Source organism: Pelobates fuscus, chromosome 4 (genome assembly GCF_036172605.1).
Source record: "Pelobates fuscus isolate aPelFus1 chromosome 4, aPelFus1.pri, whole genome shotgun sequence".
NCBI lineage: Eukaryota > Metazoa > Chordata > Amphibia > Anura > Pelobatidae > Pelobates > Pelobates fuscus.
The window spans coordinates 355,476,551-355,501,008 of NC_086320.1; the positions used below are offsets into that span (position 1 = coordinate 355,476,551).

Sequence of the window (24,458 nt, forward strand, 5' to 3'; positions counted from 1 at the left end):
ACATTAAACATTAAACCTGAGGCATTTATCACTTTGAATACATTTAGAGCTATTACATCTAGCACCCCCTCAAAAGTCCTAATCCCCTTACCCGGGTATCATTCTGGGTCAGCAAAGGGGGGGGGGGGCATCGTCCCGTCTACGTCAGAGCTGCCGGGGTATGCTACTCCGTCACCCGTCCCGTGGGATCGGGGGAGGTGGGGGGGGGCAAGGGAGTGCAGTGATGTCCGGTGAGGTTAAGAAGTGTTAGTCACCTCTGTGGGGGTTGCCCCGAAAACGGGTCTGGGGGGGTGAGGTTAGCCGTGGGGTATTAAGCAGTGTCCCATACCGCATGTCACCAGATAGTCTAAGTCGTGACCCCCAGGTTCCGTCATCACCAGAAAGCCCTCAAGGTCTCCTTAAGTACTGAGAATTATACGTAATAACAGAAAAGCAGAAGATAGTAAAACAATAATGAGATAATAATAAAACAATAGAGCAATAGAGTAATACTGAGGGTTGGGGGGAGAGGGAGTATGCACTTGCGTTTCTGGCCGTGGATGCGACTCTGTGCAGTGTCCCAATGCTTGGGGATAAACCAGTGTCCCATTCGGTAGTGGACTCTGTCACTGTCCTGTTTGTAAATGAGTGGTGTAAGAGTCACAAATCCGTGCAGCACGGTGGTATCTTGGACGGGCCAGGCACGAGTAGGTCTTCTGTACAAGTGTGTTCTTGTCCTTGCACGGCTTCTGTTTCTACGCAGCAATTTGAGACTGTAGTCGCGGGTTAGAGTAGCAGCCGTTCCGTTTCTGCGTCATGTTTCTTCTTATGTTGTTGCGATGTAGTTAACGGGCGATGCTTAGTTACCCATCTAGTATCGGTCCCTTGCGTTTCATACAAAATGCTAGGGTATATTGTATTCCATTTGTTTTCGCAGTGTCCTTTCTCAGGCCCCTAGGTGTTGTACTTTGATGTGTGGTAGCAGTCCTTCTGCAACAGGTCCAGTCTTGTCTTGAATTCACGAGTGTTGTTCACTTTGGATTTTTGAATAATGTCTCTGGTGTTGGTATCGTCTGTGGGTTTTGCGGTCCGCAGCTGTAGCCGTCTGTGTTCAATTTAGGAGACCACTTTTGTGTTGTAGCTTGTAATTTGGGTCTGATTCTCATCTTGCTGATTTGTGCGGGGGGGGGGGATATCGTTAGGGTGAGTTTGGCCAGTAGCCAGTAATGTTTGGCGGAGGGAAGGCCCCTGTGGGACCCCTATAATGCGCCGCCGTCCAGGCCTGCTCCATCCCTGGGCAAAAGGCCTAGTGCTTGAGTCCCTCGTTGAGGGAGTCGGAAATCTTCTGGGACTTCTATACCTAGTCCCCGGAGGAAGGCCTTTGGGTCCGCCGTGGGCAGGAGTACAGCTGGTCGCGGGCCGTTGAACACCAGCATTTTAAAGGGGTGTCCCCAAGCAAAGTTGAGGCCCTTTGCCCTGACTAGGTCAGCAACAGGCTTCCATTCTCGTCTCCTGGCTAAAGTGGCAGGTGCAATGTCCTGGTAAAGGTGGAGTGTGGAGCCATCCAGCGTGTAAGTGTGGCGGCGTGCGCTTTTAATAATCGCTACTTTGGTGGAGAAAAAATGCCACCTCATTATCACGTCCCTGGGTGGGCTGTCAGGAGGGCCCCTGGCTCTCAGCGCTCTGTGCGCCCTGTCGATGGTCCATAGATGTTCCGGTATGGCGGGTAATTGATCTTTGAACAGTCCCAGCAATACAGTTGTTAAGTCTGCATCCTTTATTCTTTCAGGTATGCCTTTAATTCTTAGGTTATTCCTGCGGGACCTATTATAGGCATCTTCTATCTCTGCCTCTAGTTCAGCCACTCTAGTGAGTAGGTGGTTGGTGGTGGAGGCTGTTTCATTATGGGCTGCTACCACGTGGTCCATCCTCCATTCCAGGGCCTCGGTGCGCTGGCCCACTGCTTGTATCTCCTCCTTAACCTCCCTTGCTGATCTCTCTATCTCCCCAGCCAGATAGTGTCTTACCTCTGCAATTGAGTGCAGGATTTCGGCATTAGTCGTCTGCAGAGGTCTGTGCCCATGTTCTCTTGATTGTGGGGAGTCCGGAGAGCCCGCGTTCAGATGGCCGCCGCCATCTTTGGTTACATGCGGCCTGGGCGTCGCGAGGAGTTCGGCGACGGAAGGGGTCCCTTCCTTCGTTTTTTTGCCGGATTTTTTGTTGTTGGCCATTGCCCTGATTGTCCACCCTTCAGCAGGCAAGTTTGTAGGTCGTTGGCAGGGGTGAGTAGCGGTTTGCTTAGCGTTTCGGGTCTGGCAGGGCGCAGAGCTCTTCGCCTAGGCAGCCATCACCGTCGGCGGTCAGACCACGCCCCTCCTTCAACTTCTCTTCTTGTAAAAAAAATTAAATAAAAAAAAATGAAGTTCTCTTCTTCGATTTAGTGTCCTCCATTTTTCAGTTTCCCCTGAAGGTTAAACAACTGACAGCGCCAAGGTGGCACTTGATTGGGATGGTCCGATTTGAGTTGAGATAGAATGAGACTAGTTGCTCGTGTCAAGTACCAATTACGTTTTTCTTGTTAATACACTCGCTATTCCAGCTTTACTGATAAGGAACTGCCTTGGATTCCCTGCAGTCAGCTGTCAAATTTAAAGTGAACAGTGATCTAGAACAGTCTATAAGTAAGGCTGTTTTTAAATGCGGATCAAGATTCGACAGACCTAGTGCTAAATTGTTACTGGTTGGTTAACCTGGGTGTAAATACCTAGTTTACGTGGCATGGATAACTCACTCCAGCAGTCCGTGGGAGTGCAGAGACTATTTTTTTTTTTTTATGTATGTGAGAGGGATTTTATTACGTTCAATCTTTATGACTCTTAAAGGGAAACTAAAGATGCTTTAATTCCATTACAAGCATGCTCTGTTCAATTTATCTGGCTTCATCCGAGGATCTGCTAATGATGTAATGCTTGTGTGTGTCTGTGTGTGGGGAGGGAGCGTTATGACTGTGATCCAAACAGCTGGTTTCAAGAGGTCAGTGGACGTTTGAAAAAGAACAGTCATATCATCTAAATTTTCTGGTGTACTGTATCTTTATAAACAAATCTGGAACAATTCTATGATTGTGAAAATACCATAGACCGTTTGGGAGCAAAGTTCTCAAAGTAGTGCAATCTGCAGGAACATTACTTTTCATTCTCTGACTTTTAACACTTCACTCAAGAATTTTGTCCTTAAAATATTGATATACGTGATAAAGAATCTGTTTAAATATAGCCTGGAGAAGCCTAAAATATACTGATTTACCCCCAAAAAAATAGTAAGATGTCCCTATGTTGCCTGCCTCTATTTTTGGATTTACTCACTGATAATCTGTCTGGTTTACACGTTAAACGCCAAACTTAATGAATAACAAATTGTTCTAAAATAACTGATTGTAGCCTGCTACACGGCTATAGTCACAACATGGTCATTTCCGCCTGAACCTTGTCATAGTGTGGCTTTCACCTCTTAAAAACATCAGGTTCCCCTACACACCAAACTTGGTAGCACCATGCAGTCTATTCACTGACCGAGTCTCGGATATTTATCATGTGTTGTACGGAGGGATGCTGGTAGTCCACTGTGAACTGCTGAACTGCTTTTATCGAGATGGGAAAACAAATGTTGTAAATAACTAGTATACTAATTACGGTTGTTATAGCACCTGGGTTATGAATTGATCTTCAGCTTAAAATATATATATTGAGTAGTGGAAGACTGGCATAGAAGTGGAATTATGTCTATTTTTAGGTGTCATGGTTTTGATGTGAGATTGGAAGCATGTCGATTTTTTCTTATTAGAATATTTTTCCCCCATTGTGATTTATTGGCTGCTATTCCCGTGTGCAGGGTCTACTACAGGAAGTATTCATTTAACGGTACACTCCAAGCACCATAACCACTACAGTATGCTTTTAGAAACTTAGAATGTGACGGCAGATAAAAAACACTCGGCCAATCTAGTCTGCCCAATTTTCTAAATACATTTTAACGTTTTTTTGCTTTTTTTGTATCTCCTCTCTTGAGCTTCTGGCACTCAGACCAGAAGGAAAATGATGCCCACTAAATGCCCGGTATGAAGAATACCGTGACTACTTACATTGGAGGTGTCGGGGTACTCCTGGCAACATAACCAATACAGGACTTTGTCGTGGTTGTGGTACTTGCCATGTTCATTTAATGAATACTCTCTCTAAGATGCCTCCAACATACCAGGATATCTCTGTCTGTGACCCGCATACATTGAAGTGGAAATGCCATTTTAGTTTTTTTTGTCCACCTTTGTCCAGTACTTGAGTTAATGAGTTTAACTTATTTTTAGTTTTAAACCAACACCTTATGTGTCACAAGTGTTATATACCACATGCTGTCTTCAGTGTTTTGTGATTACCCACATCCTCCCTGGAGAAGAAAAAGAACAAACAAAAACCAAAAACCTGCACGTACAATCGAGAACCGCATTTGCCTGGGCAACTTTAGAATTTACTACTGAATGATTGGTGTCTGTTAACTCACTTCTCACCCAACTATTGAGCTCACTCACACCAGGCCATTTGTTTATCTCCTCTCTACACTCCATGCCATCATTTAACAGTCTTAGATTTTATGGTTATGATGTGAACATTGCAAGAACTAAAAAGCTTGTTCATGGCACAAGTTAAAACGATGGAATTACATGCGAAGTAACGGATTCATCATCGCTTCCAACGTGGTCTCATAATGCTTGGAATAAGTGAAATAATTGGCTAGCCTTCCCTCTGGCATAGTAAACATGTTTTTTTTTTCTTTTTCTTTCTGTATTTTCCATTGGCATGGCTATTTATTATGGGCAGAATATATATTTTGGAACTTTAGAATTTCACAAACCACTGCTTTCATCTGTAGAATTCACAGGCAGTTCTAAATATGTGTTGTAGTGAAAATGATACTTTGTTTTTCTGGAATGCCTGGGTTGAAGCTGCAAAGTCTGGTTTAATGATGTGCTGCTAAGTAGAGATATCCCGAATAGTTTGCTGGCGAATAGTTCCTGGCGAACATAGCTTGTTCGCGTTCGCCACAGTTCATCATTGAGTAAACTTTGACCCTGTACCTCACAGTCAGCAGACACATTCCAGCCAATCAGCAGCAGACCCTCCCACCTCCTGGACAGCATCCATTTTAGATTAATTCGGAAGCTGCATTTTTTTTTTTTTTAGACAGAAGTGTGTTATATTTGAGCATGCTAGGCTGAACATGCGTGTATCATGGCTAGTTGCACTGACGGTATGAGTATATAGCAGTACATTGTTGTGAAAGATGGCTGTCATGTTTTGGGTGTAGCCTGCATGTTATCAACTGTGTATTTATATCAGCAGCTCCACCACTAGTTATAAATCAAGTGTGAGTCGCCCCATGAGATGAGACTAGTGAATAACATAATACATGAACGGTTAAGGTAAAGGCATGTAAGGAACTACGACAATAAACTCTTTAGGAGGTGAAATAATGACATGTTTAAACGCTTGCTACTTTACGATTAGTTAATGTGCAGAGAGCAGTTCATGTGATCAAAGGCATGGTGTGGAGGATCGGCTATAGTGGGACATGCTTGGCAGGCTGCTGTTTACTGCTTGTGCTCATCCGATCCCTTCTGGGCGCCAGGTGCAGACCCTGGGAGTCCCTGATACCTGGAACAACAAAGGCAAGTCTCTGGCTGAGTGCCGGGTTCGCGGCTTGAGGTGGTGGAAGCTTGTTTTGTCGGGTGGTCGGTTCTGTCCCGGTGGTGCTTCACGTCCGGTGCGGGATTGTGGTGGCTTAAGGTGGAGGCGAGTGCTTGACGTGGGGCAGGCTCTGCATTTCTGTTTGTGCCTCCGGTCCCGTCTTCGACGCCTTTTGCGTTGGTGGATTTTAATGGGGACTGCTTCGCTTAGCTGTGGTGGAGCTTGTTGGGGCTGTGGTGGAGCTTGTTGGGGCTTCCTGCTTGTTATTTGCTTCCAAAATTGATTAAAGAGTCCAGCTTAGACTCAACATCCTGCCATGCCTTGCTGGTACCAGGAGGACACGCGGCTGCCGCCATATTGGGAGAGTCGCAGATGAGTATGTCGGCCTAGGCGGCTGTGCTCTGTGCGTCCATTAGCTCCAGACAGCCTCTCAGGGGTGGACCGGGATAACCCCCACTGGTCCGGGGGGGGGGAGAGGGGTAACAGAGCTCCTGCCGGGAAGGAGCTCCTCCTGGGCATCCCAGGATCGGGAGATCGGCCGCCTCTCCCGCCCGGTGAGCACCAGGCCACACTTGCCACGCGGAGGTAAGTAAGACTCTGTCGAGTTGCTGACTGCTATTAAGCATGTCGGGTCGGTCAGGTAGGAGCAACATTGCTGGGTCATCCCCTTCTGGGGTGAAATTCGCTTGTTGATAGCTGCTTAAAGTGAGATATTGAGGGAGCTCACACGAAGTGCGTCTTTCCTCCATGACAGCTAGGCCCCGCCCTCCGGAAGCTGCATTCTTAGTGAGAGGAGGGACAGTGTGTTTTTTTCTGTGTAATCTAATTGCAGTTGCCTGCCTGCCAGCGTTTGTGTCAGGCTTACAGCGTATACTGGGCCCACTTGCCCAGTGCCACCACTCATACCTGGTGTCACAATAGCTTGCATTTAAAAAAAACAAAAACTTTTTTGACTGTAGTATAATAGCAGTCAGTTTCCTTCACACGTGTGCGTTTCAGGGCCTGCCAGGGCACAGTGTCACACCAGTGCAACTCATATCTGGTGTAACAGTAGTGTACATTTAAAAAAAAAAAAAGCGTGTCTGTCAGGCCTACAGCGTCTACTCTGCCAACTTCTGCCAGTGCACAGTGCCACTCATATCTGTTGTCACAGTAGCTTGCACGCATAGTACCACTAATCGAAAAAAAAAAATGACAGGTAGAGGCAGGCCACCCCGCAGGGGCCGTCGTGGTGCTGTGATTCCCTTTGGCCCTAGAACAATGCCCAGTGTTCAGAGGCCACGTACCCTGAACTCGAAAAGTTCTGAGGACATAGTTGACTGGCTAACACAGGACACCCAATCTTCTACAGATTCTGCTCGGAAACGCTTCGGGCACCTCTCAAGTTACCACTCACCCGCCTGCCGCCACCACCAACACTAGCACCACAGCCGCTTCACTTGATCTGTCAGAGGAGTTATTTACACATCAGTTGGAAGAAATGAGTGATGCGCAACCATTATTGCCAGAGGATGTAGATAACAGGGATATGTCTCAGTCAGGCAGCATTACACACATGGACGTACGGTGTGATGATGATGATGATGTTGTACCCGCTGCTGCTTCCTTTGCTGAGTTGTCAGATACAAGTGAAGCGGTTGATGATGACGATGCGTCCGTGGATGTCACGTGGGTGCCCGCTAGAAGAGAAGAAGAACAGGGGGAAAGTTCAGATGGGGAGACAGAGAGGAGGAGGAGACGAGTTGGAAGCAGGGGGAGGTCGTCGCAAGGAGCTAGTGGCACAGTCAGACAGCATGCATCGGCACCCGGGGTCAGCCAGACAGCACGCCAATCAATGCATGCTGTTGCCACCACCAGAATGCCGTCATTGCAGAGCTCAGCAGTGTGGCATTTCTTTTGTGTGTCTGCCTCTGACAACAGCGATGCCATTTGCAACCTGTGCCAAAAGAAACTGAGTTGTGGGAAGTCCAACACCCACCTAGGTACAACTGCTTTGCGAAGGCACATGATCGCACATCACAAACGCCTATGGGATCAACACATGAGTACAAGCAGCACACAAACTCAAAGCCGCCATCCTCCTCCTGGTCCAGCATCTTCAGCCACGTCAACCACTGCTGTCCTCCTTGCCCCCTCTCAACCATCCGCCACTCCGTCTCTCGCCTTGAGCAGTTCCTGCTCATCTGCCCACAGTCAGGTGTCTGTCAAGGACATGTTTGAGCGTAAGAAGCCAATGTCACAAAGTCACCCCCTTGCCCGGCATCTGACAGCTGGCTTGTCTGAACTCTTAGCCCGCCAGCTTTTACCAAACAAGCTGGTGGAGTCTGAGGCGTTCCAAAAATTTGGAGCTATTGGGACACCGCAGTGGAAGGTACCCGGACGAAATTTCTTTGCACAAAAGGCAATCCCCAACCTGTACTCGATTGTGCAAAAGGAAGTAATGGCATGTCTGGCACACAGTGTTGGGGCAAGGGTCCATCTGACCACTGATACCTGGTCTGCAAAGCCTTCAATGACATCAGTGAGGACAAGGCTAGCTTGGTATCCAACCTTGTGCAAATGGGGAGTTTGCGGTTGTGCAAATGGACTGTTTGCGGTGCGTTAAACGGGGAGTTTGGTCTGTCACTGTGAAGCGGGCGTAACCCTTACACTACCTGATCGATACAACATCATACCTGATGTTTTAAAGCACGTTATTCCAAACAATTTAGGAATGTTAGGTGTTTTATGCCCTTTATGGATTAAAACCAGACTGTAATTTTCCATGGGAGTTTTGCCATGGATCCCCCTCCGGCATGCCACATTCTAGGTGTTAGTCCCCTTGAAACAACTTTTCCATCACTATTGTGACCAGAAAGAGTCCCTGTGGGTTTTAAAATTTGCCTGCCTATTGAAGTCTATGGCGGTTCGCCCTGTTCGCCCGTTAGCGAACATTTGCGGAAATTCGCGTTCGCCGTTTGCGAACCGAAAATTTTATGTTCGCGACATCTCTACTCCTAAGCCCATAGTGAATACCTAGCAGGTAGTGCTTAGGAAGTTTTTCATCTGCAGCTGTTGGCTCGTACAGCTTGATGGGAGTTGTAGTTCCGCAGTAATTGAGGTGTCTGTAGTTTTTCCACTTTGCATCCTTAAATTTTGAAAAGTCTTGGAATAAAATGGAGTTTGTCGCTGATACCGAACTAACCAGAGTTAAACTCCTGCTACTCCTGACAATTCGGGATGCTTAAAGGGATGCTTTAAGCACAGTGACAAATTGTGCTAAGGCATACATTGTATAGTACAGCAGTTTCCTTTTCATTCCCTCCCAATACCCTGTGATTTATACCTGACGAGCGTTGTGATAATTGCTGGTGCTCTTTGACATTGGCCATCCAAAATTTCCTGTAGTCCATACATACTGTGCAATCCCCACCCCCCCCACCCAGCATTCAGAAAGAACCTTCATTCAGATAATTTAGGAGTTTAACTCATTCGTTGGGATGAATGGAGCCTCTTGCATAAACAGATCTACATATCCATTAAACCCTGACGTACATCTTATTTGCCAGAATAAGAGGTTAAGAATATCCTGATTGGCCAACCTTTTTCTTGGCCTGGGATGGGGGGGACTTTAAAGGTTCCTTCTTGGATAGTGAGAGTCCATAAGTTGTGACATATGGGATAAAGTCCTTCCAACTAGAGGAGGTAGAAATGCTCTTAATGTAACACTTCTGCATGCGCTTCCCTCTCTAAAAGCAATTTATCTGGCTCCCCTGGCTTAGTCACTGTCACTAGCCATATCCCATAGAACCCATATATCACAACTGCTGAGTTCTCACCATCCAAGGACAGAAAACAAAGTTTGTCTGCACTGATAATCAAGGTGAGAGCCCACGAGGCCCTGCATTTTATCGAGTGCCAATGTCTTAACTTTGCTTCAACCTCGCAGCTCTTCCTGCTTATCTCTCTCTCCCATTACTTAACTGAACGTAGAACTGATGATTCTAGAGCAGAGGCTAGAGGCTATGTATATATTTTATTTTCACTGGGGTCACGTCAAGCTTGGAGTTGCCCCTTTTACCATAGAGTGGCATACAGCACAGCTTGTGTTATAGACGACCTAAATAGGTATTGTACTGTTTAACAGCACACTTGGTCAGAGGCTAAATATTAAATATAACCATAAAGACCATGTTCATTTCCCAGCATATGTTAAGCATTGTAACCATGAACCATGAATATATTTTCTACCAGACATTTAAACCACCTGTTATCCATGGCAATTCAGCCGAAATTACCAAAAGGAGCTTTGTTACATTTCAGAAGCATCATTTTAAAAAAAAGAAGAAAAAAAGTGTGTGTGTGTATATTTACATATATATTATTTATTTAATTTTTATGTATACTTCAAGCTTGACCATACTTTGTGTTGAACACCTCACCATTCCACACACAGGCGCCCCTTAATATGTGTTGTAGTATTTAATTCCAGTTGAGTTCCTTAGAGCAGACACGCAGTGGAGAACGTAAGGAATGCACACGGTGGCATATTAGTCTCCCATGTTATCCTCACGAGGTTCGCCATAACAGATTAACGGCTAGCCGTTAAATGGGTGGCTGCAAGTTAAACCAGAGGTTAACATTTTTTTTCCTCTATTCAAAACTAGAACTAAGGCATGGTATTTAAAAAAAAAAAAATTAGTATCCCCTTCCTGACGTTAGGGCAGCTTACAAAAGGTGGGCTTTAACACTGTTATGGTGGCATAGCACGCCCTAACGCTTCCCGCAGCCTTGATGCTCACCTCCTTGCCAGATTTGATCCGGGAGACTACCAGACAACCGAGGCAGTCCTTCCCCTGTAGCCAATTCTACTGATCAGAGATAGGTGATCGCAATCACACCTTTTTATCAGGCAGATCCCCCAACTTATTAAGTGATTTTACTATACATAAATATACACTTAGAAATATTATCATTATTTTTTCATTAAATAATTGTGGCTTTGTTTTGGTTCAGGACCTGTATAGTTGCCTCAATCCTTAATGGGTTAAAGACCTGTTGTTTGTTTGTTTATTTTCATTTAGTTTGAGTGTAGTGTGTTTTAAATGCATTTTTGTTAAATTGTTTATGGAATAATTTTGCAAATTAACATCTAAATATTCGAAAACAAAGAGAACCTGTGCGTTTCTATTGTAACAGATCAGCTATAGTTTTAATCTTGTACATTTTCGTGAAGGGGAAAAAAAAATATTATTAATGTAAAATAAATATAAATTTCTATACACAATAAACCTTTCTGTGTTATTAGGGAGACACATGTTACTTTTGTTTTACTACTAATTTATGGTTCAGTATTTTCTTTATGGTCCACAGAGAATCTACTAATTGCTGACGCTCGCTAATTAGCCACATGATCACATTGTACATGCGTTTGTTTGTTTGTTTTTCCAAATAGTAATGATATCAACACATCAGGAAGTGTTGTGGCTTACATTCACTAAACAGAGTCTTTTCATATTCTCTTCGACAGTTACCAATTACAACAATGTGCTAGAAGCAAACTCGGACTCCGATGATGAAGACAAATTGCACATCGTGGAAGAGGAAAGTGTTACAGACGCAGCAGATGGTGAAGGCAGTGTGCCAGAAGATGATTTGCCAACAGACCAAACAGTATTACCGGAAGACAGGGAGAGTGCAAAGGGCGGCGTGACGTGTTGTTGGGGCGATGAAGGTATGCTTTGAATCCTAATTTCTTAAATTTCCTTTCTGCAAACTAGTTGGAGTATCTGTTAGTACGGTGCAAAGACATCTCATTTAAAAAAAAAAAATTAATATTAAAGGGAAACTACAGGTATCTAAACAACGTTAGCAACTCTGTCAAACAACGCTGGACGTCCTCACGCTTTGCATGAGGACATCCAGCATCTTCAAATCTGTTGCTTTATTGGACCTAGAATCTCTCAGGTGCAGTAAGCTCCTTTCAGGGGTATATAGCCCACGGGCATTGATGGAAAATATGGTTAATGGTGATGGTGCGGATGTCATGTTCTTTAGCAATCTGCTTATTGCCTCTGCTGATTAGTGGGTTAAGGAAGTGAAGCACTATCCTGGAAGGGTGGGAGAAGGGAAGGGGGGAAAGAGAGAACATATGAACAACAAATGTTATCAAGCTATAGTGAATGAGCAGGAATGAGGTTGCGTCCTCCCGAGGACTGTTGTCCGTGCCTGTCTGTAATCACCAGTGCTTGTGGGGGTTGTGGAAGAGTCCAGAGCGACCAGGGTAGAACTTCCCAATTGCACGTCGGTACAAAACTCTTGTTCAGCTGATCACCCGATCTCAGAATCTCCCGTCTCCCCGTATTGGCTCCTAAATGCAGTAAGTCAGTATGGTGTATCTGAAATTGGCTAAGGGACTCTTATAAGATATCTACACCTCAATGGCCTCCGTGGGGTATCCTAGAAGAGGAAAGATTAGCTAGCACCTAGGTTGAAGGTGACTGACGTCCTCTATCTGTCTATAAATGCTATGTGGTATGTACTGTCTGGTTTCTACACGTTGGCCGGGGATATTTCTCCCCCCAGTGCTGTTGTGTCTTTAGTTACAACTATAACTAAAGAAGCCTCTAGGCCTAGGGTGTGCTAAATCCCTGTAGCCACTAGTCAAACAGACTGATGGCTTTCCATTTATTGTCAATCAAAATCCGGGGGGGCCTCTAGGGTGCAGGCCCTGTGTGCTCTAATGAACTCTATGACCCATCCTGATGCTGTTTCAGAATACTGTTCAATAACTCCATTAGTGTGTCCCTAAGTTGGGCAGGTGATTCTTCATTTTCCGTCAGGCTTCTTACTCAAATATTGTGCCTGTGGCCACTGTTATCCAAATCCTAAATATGGAGGGCCATGTTCCTCAATTGGGTGGTTTGAAGAGGCAAGGTACCTGCTGTAGTGGTTTGGGATGCCAGCAGGTTATCACAGCCTGCTTAAAGACATGATACTTTTTTTGTGTAGGCCTTGCATGTCAGCCCTTTGTAGTTCTGCTTTGATCGAGGAGCACAATGTGAATTTGCCTGGTTGAGGTCTGCCTTAGTTGGTAGATTTTGCAAGAGGGAAGCCCAGTCCAACTGTCCAGTAGGGGACATCCCTCATTCTAACCGTGTGGAGGAATATTGTCATATTCATAGGTTTCACAATGGGATCAATGTAAAAATAGTCCCTACATTATTTTAATTTTGACTTTAAAACGTGGCACTAAATGGCTAAACCGACATTTTTACCTCTCCTTTACATCACTTGTGCATCATTAATAGCAAATGTCTTGGCCCTCACATACTTAGAAGGTTTAGTCTTTATGCTTGAGAAGATCCACAGCTATCATATGGAGCACTGGCTGGTATTTTGGAATGTGCAAGAGAACACAGCGGTGATTTAGGCAGTGACCAAACTCCCGGCATGCAAGGATAGGTTTAGTAACTGAGAATGTATGTAGGTTGTTTTGGAGGTGTCACTTGTGTGAGGTTTTATACAAAAAACTAGGAGACATATATTCTTTAAACCTGCTAAATAGATATCACAGGGGGTAGATGTGGTACCCAAACTTTCCCCTTTTATTCGAGGGTTAGATCTGCATTTAGGAAGCAGCATTTTAATTTTTTTTTACTTGTGTAAAAAAATAAATATCTTGTTTCAAAGAGAAAACTTTGTTTTGAATATTTGTATTGTTTTCACAATATGACGTCATGCATCAAACTGATTTGTAATAAAGCAAGTGATTGCCCACGCAGGGGCTTAAGCATTGGTTTAACACAGTATATACAGTTGGTTGCCTGCGTAGAGGCGGATTTGTCAAAGAGAAAACTTTGTACCTCTACTGTACTCAAAATAACAACAACAAAAAAAGACAATGTGAGAAAGGGAAACAATTGTGCCAAAAAAAAAATTACAAATTGGGGGGAAAAAGTCACTAAATGCAAATGACAGGATAAAACATGATCCACATACAAAAAAAATCAATAATAGCAGAACCTCTTTGCGGGAGCGGTGGGGATTGACGTAACCAGGTTGACCATACTAGCCCTTTAATCGGGTGTTCATAAATGTTGTATTTAGATGTTTATATTTTTCATAACGAACCCTTACGGGTTTAGAATCAAACACGGGATATCTGAAACTAACCACCGTTTCAGCATGCATCATTTAAACGCTAATACGAGCAATGTTTCCAATGGGTTTACATGTTCACATTTAAGGTCACTTGGTTACATTGTCATTGCCATTTTATTTTTAGTCGCTACTGTGTTTCCAGTGCATCTAAACATTTCTGCCTTTCCTGTTCAGAAATTCTATTATGCTGACCTCTGGTCTTCTCACGGCCTTCCTACCAAGAAAGAACCGCTCATTTAAAGCGACTGAGAGTCTAAAAATAACCTTGGCTAGGACTTACATAACTTTATTTAGGAGAGCTGGAATTGTTCATAATTCAAACTACTTTTCTTGTTATTTTGTTTGTTGCCCCTAAGAATGGTGTCATGTGTGACTCTGTGGTAGTGTAACGAGTATATACCCCTACACGCAGGATCCAGCCTAACAGAAGACAGTACAGAGGAGAGATACGTCTACCGGACCTTAGAGTGGCCGGACTCGACGTAATAGGATAAGACAGAGTCAGGAACGATCCGAGGTCAAGGGCACAAAGAGACAGCGTAAACGAAAACTAGCCGGGGACTGGTACACAGGAATCAGCAAGCCGGCAAACAGTACAGAATAGGATAAAGCGAAAACGAAGTCAGAATACAAAGCCAAGGTCAAATACGGAGAAACACAACTGAACACAACAAGCACTAAAGGGAACTGTAGCAGAAACCACGATAGGGCAAGGAACTAAGGGAAAAGGGTAAGTATAAGTAGCCTTCAAACTAATATGATTGGCTCCTGTCACTTCCACTCCCCCAACAGGTAAGTGTATGGGGTGATTGGCATGACAGGAGCCAATGGGAGCCTTTTTGCAATTTAGGCTCCCACTGTCTCTTTAAGAGCGCGCCGCGCTCTTAGCTGTCTGAACAGTCGGACGAGCCGCGCGCGGCTTGAAGAGAGGACCGCGTCCGGCCCCCGGATAAGGTAAGTACCGCTACAGTACCCCCCCCTGAGGACACGCCCTCCGGGCGGGCAGGACCAGGCCTGGCAGGAAAACGCGAATGGAAAGAACGTACAAGGCGGGGAGCATGAACAGCATCCGCAGAGATCCAACTGCGCTCCTCAGGCCCATAACCCTTCCAGTGTACCAAGTACTGAAGCCGACCCCTAAGAAAACGAGAGTCAATAACAGCAGATACTTCGAACTCCTCATGACCCTCCACAGAGACAGGAGGGGGAGGGGGAGTATGCCGGGTATAGCGGTTGCGTACGTAAGGCTTCAACAAAGAGGTGTGAAATACATTGGGTATACGCAGATTCTTAGGCAGACCCAAGGCATAAGAAACGGGATTAACCTTATGTATAATGCGATAAGGACCAATGAAGCGGGGAGCCAATTTCATAGAAGGCACCCGGAGGCGAATATTCCGTGTGGAAAGCAAAACCCTGTCCCCCACAACATAGGAAGGAGCCGCTCTGCGATGCTTGTCAGCCTGAGCCTTCTGGCGGGCAGCAGAGTCCACCAAAGAACGCTGAACCTGCTCCCAAGTATTACGCAAACCAGCCAAATGCTCATCCAGAACTGGCATGCCCTGTGAGGAGAATGCAGCCGGAAGAACAACGGGATGCTGGCCATAGACAACGTAAAAAGGGCTTTTGCCGGAAGAATCATGAGTGGCATTATTCCGAGCAAATTCAGCCCAAGGAAGCAGGTCAGACCAATTGTCCTGATGGTGAGACACAAAACAACGGAGGTACTGCTCAAGAGACTGGTTGGCACGTTCAGCAGCTCCATTAGACTGGGGATGGTAAGCGGAAGAAAATGAGAGGGAAATACCCATCTCCGAACAAAAGGCTTTCCAGAACCTGGAAACAAATTGGCTACCCCTATCGGATACAATAGATAAGGGAATACCATGTAATCGAAACACTTCTCTAGCGAAGATAAGAGCCAATTCCTTGGAAGTGGGCAACTTGCGAAGAGACACAAAGTGAGCCATTTTGGAAAACCGATCTACTATCATTAGGATGACTGTGTTACCATTCGAAGGGGGTAATTCAACAATAAAATCCATTGATAGATTAGACCAAGGTCTCTCGGGAACGGGTAACGGATGCAACAGCCCACAAGGAACTCTACGAGAAGTTTTCATACATGCACAAGTAGTACAAGCACTTATATAGTCAGTAACATCCTTACGTAAGGTATCCCACCAGAAATACCGAGAAACGGCTGACACTGTTTTGGAAATACCAGGATGTCCAGCAGTCTTAGTATCGTGATAAAGTGACAGAATATCCCGTCTCTCGGGAATGTCAACAAACAATTTATCGTTAGGCCTCTCGCTGGGTGCCATGCCTTGTTTCGCTTGTATGGCCTGCAAGAGGGACGAGGAAATAGACAATATAGTAGTTGCTATTATCCTGTCTGGGGGAATGACAGGAGTGACATCAATCTCCTGTTTGTCAATAGTCTCGAATTGTCTGGACAGAGCGTCCGCTTTGGTGTTCCGGTCACCTGGCCTATAGGTGATTATATAATTAAAATGAGACAAGAACAGTGACCACCTAGCCTGCCTTGAAGACAATCTTTTAGCTTCGCTAAGGTAGGATAGGTTCTTATGATCTGTAAATATGAGAATAGGATCCTTAGTTCCTTCTAGCAAATGTCTCCATTCTTTGAGTGCTAAAATGATAGCAAGGAGTTCGCGATTACCCACATCATAATTCCTCTCTGCCTTGGACATTTGTTTAGAAAAGAATCCACAAGGATGCAATGGCTTGTCAGGAGACTCTCTTTGGGATAAGACAGCACCTACCCCTATATCGGAAGCATCAACCTCAAGTATATATGGCAATGAGGGGACAGGATGCTGTAAAATAGGGGCAGAGGCGAACGTAGTCTTAAGAAAGTCAAAAGCCTGAAGTGCCTCAGTAGACCAGACACGTGTATTGCCATCCTTTTTAGTCATACGAGTAATAGGCGCTACTATAGACGAAAAACCTTTGATAAAACGTCTATAATAATTAGAGAAACCCAGAAAACGCTGGATGGCTTTCAGACCTTGCGGCAGAGGCCATTCTATGACTGCAGCGAGCTTCTGGGGATCCATCCGAAAACCCTCGGCGGAAATCAAATACCCTAGAAACTGGACCTCGGACTGGTCGAATAGACATTTTTCTAATTTGCAATAAAGACCATTAGCAAGAAGGGTCTTCAGAACTGTTGTAACATGTCTGTGATGAGCGTGAATGTCAGTAGAATATATTAAAATGTCATCCAAGTACACAATAACAAATGAGTGAATAAAGTCCCTTAAGACATCATTAATAAATTCTTGGAACACTGCTGGGGCATTGCAAAGCCCAAATGGCATGACGGTATACTCATAATGACCTGACCGAGTGTTAAAGGCTGTCTTCCATTCGTGGTCCTTTTTAATACGTATCAAATTGTATGCTCCTCTAAGATCTAATTTGGTGAATACCGTAGCATGTTTGAGCCTGTCAAACAATTCTGTTATTAGAGGTATAGGGTAAGCATTTTTGATGGTGATCTTGTTAAGACCTCTATAATCAATGCAAGGTCTTAAATCACCTTCTTTCTTTGATACAAAGAAGAACCCCGCTCCAGCCGGAGAAGAGGATCTTCTAATAAATCCCTTGTCTAATGACTCTTTAATGTACTCCTCCATGACACGGTTTTCTTGAACCGATAGGGGGTACACCCTGCCCTTAGGAGGTATAGTACCAGGCAACAAATCAATAGCACAATCGTAGGGTCTGTGAGGCGGTAATTTGTCAGCCTCTCTTTTATCAAAGACAGTCTTTAAAGTTAAATACTGAGAGGGTATTGTCGTAGATAAAGGAGGAACAGTAGGAACATTAATAGAATTCACAGGCGTGACTTCAATAGTACATGACTCATGGCAGGCTTCACTCCATGATTTTATCTGCCCTGTCTCCCAGTCAAAAATGGGATTGTGGGCACGTAACCATGGATACCCTAACACCAACTGTGAAGAGGGAGAGGTGATGACCTGGAACCGAATGGTTTCATAGTGTAGAACCCCTGTGTACATGTGTAGCGGTGTAGTCTCGTGAGTAACAACAGGAGATATCAATGGTCTACCATCTATGGCCTCAACGGCCAAGGGTATCTCCTTCTCTCTGATGGGAATATTGTTTCTCTTTACAAAACCAGAGTCTATAAAGTTCTCGGCTGCCCCAGAATCAACCAGGGCGTCTATGTTTTCAACTATACAACTCTCTCCCATATGTAAAGAAACAGGGAGAAGCAGTCGGTTAGGAGGCAATGTAGGAGACTTAGAAATCACACCCAAGGCCAGTCCCCTATAAGGTCTTAGGTGCGAGAGTTTTCCGGGAGCAGAGGACACTCCTTTACCATATGGTCTCTCTTACCACAATATAGGCAGAGTCCCTCCCTTCTCCTATGTAATTTCTCAGTATCTGAGAGTTTGGCAACCCCTAATTGCATAGGTTCCTCTTCAGATACTTTAACACTCTCCGGTATATTAACTCTGGGTTGAATAGGTGTAACAAAACGTCTATTCCTGTTCTTAGTATAGAGCCTGTCACGAATCCTATTATCTATATCGATGAGGTAGTCAATAAGGTCCTCTAAGGCAATAGGAAGCTCCTTAGCTGCTACCTCATCCAATATAGAGTCTGATAAACCTTCCATGAAGGCCGTAGTTAACCCATTATTGGTCCAATCGACCTGTGAGGCAAGGGTACGAAACTGTATAGCGTAATCAGCCACAGACCTAGAACCCTGTTTAACCCTCATTAATGCTCTAGCGGCATTCTTAGACCTTTTCATAGTATCAAAAGTTCTGCGAAAAGCTGTTAGGAAACTGTAAAAGTTATGCACCATAGGTCCATTAGCCTCCCAAATAGGGTTTGCCCATTCAAGTGCTTTGTCGGTAAGTTGGTGCATAAAGAACCCAACTTTAGACCTCTCTGTGGGAAATGAACGTGGATACATTTCAAAATGAAACTCTATTTGGTTAATGAACCCTCTGCATGTCTTAGAATCCCCTCCATACCTAGGAGGAGGCGTTAAATGTGCTGTGGCGTTAGGCATAGTCGATACTTCAGGAAGCAGGGGTGCAGGAGGGTTAGGTGCGGTTGCTGGAATGGTTCTAGCTAAGAGCGTCTGGAGAGCCTGAGCTATTTGATCCATACGGTGATCCTGCTCTACAAATCTAGCCTCATGGGTCGCCATCTGTTGAGCTAAATCTGCGGGGTCCATGGCCCTATCGTAATGTAACGAGTATATACCCCTACACGCAGGATCCAGCCTAACAGAAGACAGTACAGAGGAGAGATACGTCTACCGGACCTTAGAGTGGCCGGACTCGACGTAATAGGATAAGACAGAGTCAGGAACGATCCGAGGTCAAGGGCACAAAGAGACAGCGTAAACGAAAACTAGCCGGGGACTGGTACACAGGAATCAGCAAGCCGGCAAACAGTACAGAATAGGATAAAGCGAAAACGAAGTCAGAATACAAAGCCAAGGTCAAATACGGAGAAACACAACTGAACACAACAAGCACTAAAGGGAACTGTAGCAGAAACCACGATAGGGCAAGGAACTAAGGGAAAAGGGTAAGTATAAGTAGCCTTCAAACTAATATGATTGGCTCCTGTCACTTCCACTCCCCCAACAGGTAAGTGTATGGGGTGATTGGCATGACAGGAGCCAATGGGAGCCTTTTTGCAATTTAGGCTCCCACTGTCTCTTTAAGAGCGCACCCGAGATTCGCGGCGCGCTCTTAGCTGCAGGCGGGACACGTGACCGCTTCTCGCGGTCACTGCCCGCCTTCCTGTCTGAACAGTCGGACGAGCCGCGCGCGGCTCGTGCAGCCGCAGGACCGCGCGCGGCTTGAAGAGAGGACCGCGTCCGGCCCCCGGATAAGGTAAGTACCGCTACAGGTAGTGGATCCAACCAGAGTGTGATTAAAGCTTCAAAGTGTGCCACTGACACATTGACTTCTGGGCTGGGATGGGTTGAATAAGGTCCTTAAAACGTGTGTTAGTAAAATCGGAGTTCCCATTTGGAAATCAACTAGTAAAACGCGTAGGTCAGTTTGGCGAGGAGTATGTAAATGTCCTTATTAAGGCTTCAAGTATTGTAATTGTGACATTTCTAAGCTGCTGATGACGTTAAAAGGGAGGGAAAAAACTAGAATTTGCTTTTGGATTTTTTTTTCCTCATTGAAGTGTGCCTTGGTCCAAAAAGATGGGATCCAGCACACTATGTATGTATCCCTCTGTTCTCTCTCTGTTATTATGGTTTCCCTGTTTCTGGAAGCTTTTCGATGCTCAGCAATGTCTCACATATTACAGTAAATGGTATAATTTGTTCGTACAGTAGTTGTCTATAATGTGATTAATTATCAAGGAGGTAACTGTATCACTTGATTAATATTTATAAAAGTATAACCCGTTGTTCTGTATGACATGGTTTTTTTTATTACCTATATATGAGTACTGTGTGCATTTATGACCTAGGCTTGATAAACATTCTGTAAAGGTCAAAATGTTGCACTATAGTTTCCCTTTACTAAAACTCTCTTAATATTGTGTCTGCAGTATTTCACCATTACACTCTCACACCATTCAATGACCACCTTTTCATGCTTTTCAGCTTTCATGGTATCTGCATTAGGTATTGTATATTGTAGCCGTAGACAGCCTGACGCTAAACACAAAGACGAAAAACAAATATACAGACTTCAAACACATTGTGCATTGTGCAAACGGTGTTGTATGTCATAATTCTCAGTTCTCACAGACTATGGCTAATAAAGATGGGATGAGAAATAATGATATCCACTCTGACACTAATGTGAGATGAATCATTTTCACTAATTCAATAATTGTGCTTCGTTTGCAGATGGCAATGAAATCCTGGGGCCTGAAGCTGATGTGGATGAAGGTGGATGTACAGGTGTGTGTTTTATGATTACTGATTTGTTGTTTTTGTTTTTGCGGCAACATTTGTTGTTGACTTCCAAACCAAAATATGTAGAGCTGTTTAATGGAAAGCTGATTTTTATTTTTTACTTAGGGATAAACTATCTCTCCTCACCTTAAAAAAATAAAAAAAATAAAAATTATCATAGTAATTACCGTATATACTCGAGTATAAGCCGACCCGAATATAAGCCGAGGCCCCTAATTTTACCCCAAAAAACTGGGAAAACTTATTGACTCGAGTATAAGACTAGGGTGGGAAATGCAGCAGCTACTGGTAAATTTCTAAATAAAATTAGATCCTTAAAAAATTATATTAATTGAATATTTATTTACAGTGTGTGTATATAATGAATGCAGTGTGTGTATGAGAATGCAGTGTGTGTGTATGAGAATGCAGTGTGTGTGTATGAGAATGCAGTGTGTATATGAGAGTGCAGTGTGTATATGAATGCAGTGTGTGTATATGAATGCAGTGTGTGTATGAGAATGCTGTGTGTATGAGAATGGTGTGTATGAGAATGGTGTGTATGAGTGCAGTGTGTGTATGAGTGCAGTGTGTGTGTATGAATGCAGTGTGTGTATGAATGCAGTGTGTGTGTATGAATGCTGTGTGTGTATGAGAATGCAGTGTGTGTATATGAATGCAGTGTGTGTATATGAATGCAGTGTGTGTATATGAATGCAGTGTGTGTGTATGAGAATGCTGTGTGTATGAGTGCAGTGTGTGTGTATGAGAATGGTGTGTATGAGTGCAGTGTGTGTATGAGTGCAGTGTGTGTGTATGAATGCAGTGTGTGTGTGTATGAACGCTGTGTGTATGAGTGCAGTGTGTGTGTATGAGAATGCTGTGTGTATGAATGCAGTGTGTGTATGAATGCAGTGTGTGTGTATGAGTGCAGTGTGTGTATGAGAATGCTGTGTGTATGAGTGCTGTGTGTATGAATGCAGTGTGTGTGTATGAATGCAGTGTGTGTGCATGAATGCAGTGTGTGTGTGTAATGCAGAGTGTGATGCAGAGCCTTGGTGGGGGGTGGGCATTTTTATTTTTTAATTATTATTTTAATATTTTTTTTGCTTCATTAAATTTTTTTATTATTATTATTTTTTTATTTTATTATTATTTTTTTTATTTTTTTTATTATTATTAATATATATACATTTTTTTCGTCCCCCCTCCCTGCTTGCTAGCTGGCCAGGGAGGGGGGCTCTCCTTCCCTGGTGATCCAGTGGATGGGCACTGTGTAGGAGGGGGCTGTGGGGGCTGCAGAGAGATGTTACTTACCTTTCCTGCAGCTCCTGTCTGCTCTCTCCTCCTCCGCCGGTCCGTTCAGCACCTCGGTCAGCTCCCAGTGTAAATCTCGAGAGAGCCGCGGCTCTCGCGAGATTTACACTGTGAGCTGACAGAAGAGCTGAACGGACCGGCGGAGGAGGAGAGAGCTGACAGGAGCTGCAGGAAAGGTAAGTAACATCTCTCTGCAGCCCCCACAGCCCCAGTCTGTATTATGGCAATGCAAATTGCCATAATACAGACAATTGACTCGAGTATAAGCCGAGTTGGGGTTTTTCAGCACAAAAAATGTGCTGAAAAACTCGGCTTATACTCGAGTATATACGGTATATACATTTTCCTAACATTTTTTTTTTTTGTAAATCTTTTTATTAAGTAATCATATGTCATGTAAGGCAATCAGTATGATTAAACAGGTGAAACTCGCAGGTTTCTAACAACTATAAGATAAACAGTAAGTCAAAATGCAGATGTCTCAGCATTAGTATCAGCAAGGAGGCACGCAGGGCTCCGTATGAAAAAAGAATAACTTAAGTGTGAGATAAATGGTACAATAACATTGTTCACGGGAGAAAGGTAACATACAGGATGACATTTTCAGGGTAAGTTGGAAGTATCATACAATACAATGATATGTCGTTAGCTATTACGTATCGTTATTAGACATAGTAATCTGGGAGCTTAATATAAACATATGCGGTGTAGGCAGTGCCAGAGGCACCGGACAGGGTGAAAGCGTTAGATTGGGATGTCGAAGGATCAGATCAATAGGTGACCCGCCAATCCCTTTCTACTGTGGGTTCCCGGGACGGCGTAAGGTTCTCAGGGCGATCCCTGGAGGGTGGGGGTAATCATAGTCGAGAGTCTAATTGGGCGTGCCCATGGTGCACCCCAACATCTCCATGTTATAAGTGGGTCAGATTACGGTCTCCCTTCCCAACCCTCCAGTCAGGGTCTGTGAAATGCGAGAGTCCCAGTATGCTTTTGACCTGTCGTCCTCATTGATAGTGTAGCAAGCTCGCTTTAGTGCATATGAGTAAGTGGTGGTCTGTTTATCCAGCTAAGCTCAGTTTTGAGTGTGGTGTATGTCTATATGGTTAGCGTTGTGTGCTGTGGGCCTAGGCCTTTCTACGTCTCAGGGTTAGTCGGGGTGATGCGCGTTGCTAAGTTTAGCTCCTGTTCCCAGAGCACGGGGGTGTGTCCGAGCCCTGTGAGAGTTAAGAGTATACGTTCCCTAAAGGTGTATTGTGTTGTATGTGTAGTTTTATATCCCTTAAAATCTGGTTTATGACCTCCTGGTCTCAGTCCTCCGGTCCGAATCTTGTGGGGTGGAAAGAAGGTGAGGAGGGGATAGGTGGGGATAGAAAGGGGGAAAAAAGGGGGGGGGGAAGGTGAGGATAAGTAGGAGGGGGTCTGGTTGCGTCAAGTGGGTCCCACAGCTTGTGCCGCTCCGCTAGAGGTTGCGGGAGTGGTGTCCGATTGTCTATATCGAGTGATGTATGTGAACCATGGGAGCCACATTTCTAGATGTTTCGTTTCACGGCCTGTCAGGGAGGCCTGCATGCCTTCCGCCTCATATATATCTTCGACCCTTCGGATCCATTCTTTCTTAGTAGGTGGATCGCGTTGTTTCCAATGTGCTGGGATATTTGCTTTAGCGGCGTTAAGTAGGTGGCGTAGTATGGATCGTTTGTATGTCCGGATAGACAGTGGCGATATGTGAAGTAGGGCTAGTTCCGCGGTCCATTCCGGGATGTCTCCCAATATGTCGGAAACAGCGTCTTTAATCATCGCCCAATATGGAACGATGTCCCTGCAGTCCCACCAGATATGCATAAGTGATCCGCGGTCCGTCTGGCATCTCCAGCACAGTGGGGTGATCGATGGATAGATCCTGTGGAGTACGGTCGGGGTCCTGTACCAGGAGGAAATCAGTTTGTAATTAACCTCCTGATAAAACGAGCTCATAGAGCTTTTCTGTTGCCAGAGTAAAGCCGTGTCCCACTGTGCTGGGGTTAGTGACTTTCCAAGTTGGGTTTCCCATTGGCGTTGAAAAGTGGTGGCCTGGGTCGAGTCTCCTATTAGCAAGTGTTGGTATAATGTCGAGATTGCATGCTCTAGTTGCTCGCCTCGGTCGCAAAGGCCCTCAAACCAGGTGAGATCTCGGTGTAGACGATCCCTGTGTGGAATTGAGTTGTAGTAGTGTTGCAACTGTAGGTACCTAAGTACCGCGATAGGTGTCCCGGGGTGTGTACCCATGAGAGAGGTGAAGTCACGTAATTTGCCCCTGTCAAGGACCTGGTAGATGGGGATATATTCCCTGTCGCTCA

The 24,458-nt window shown here is 44.7% G+C and overlaps 1 protein-coding gene across 2 annotated transcripts in view; it reads left to right on the forward strand.

Annotated features, from left to right (window-relative positions):
• ZEB1 (zinc finger E-box binding homeobox 1) overlaps positions 1–24,458 on the forward strand; it is a 120,070-nt gene that overhangs the window by 68,398 nt on the left and 27,214 nt on the right. For both annotated transcript variants that reach the window (XM_063452601.1, XM_063452602.1), the window contains exons 2-3: positions 11,230–11,433; positions 20,758–20,811. In XM_063452601.1, the coding sequence (XP_063308671.1) occupies positions 11,230–11,433; positions 20,758–20,811 (258 nt within the window). The remainder of the gene's footprint in view (positions 1–11,229; positions 11,434–20,757; positions 20,812–24,458) is intronic.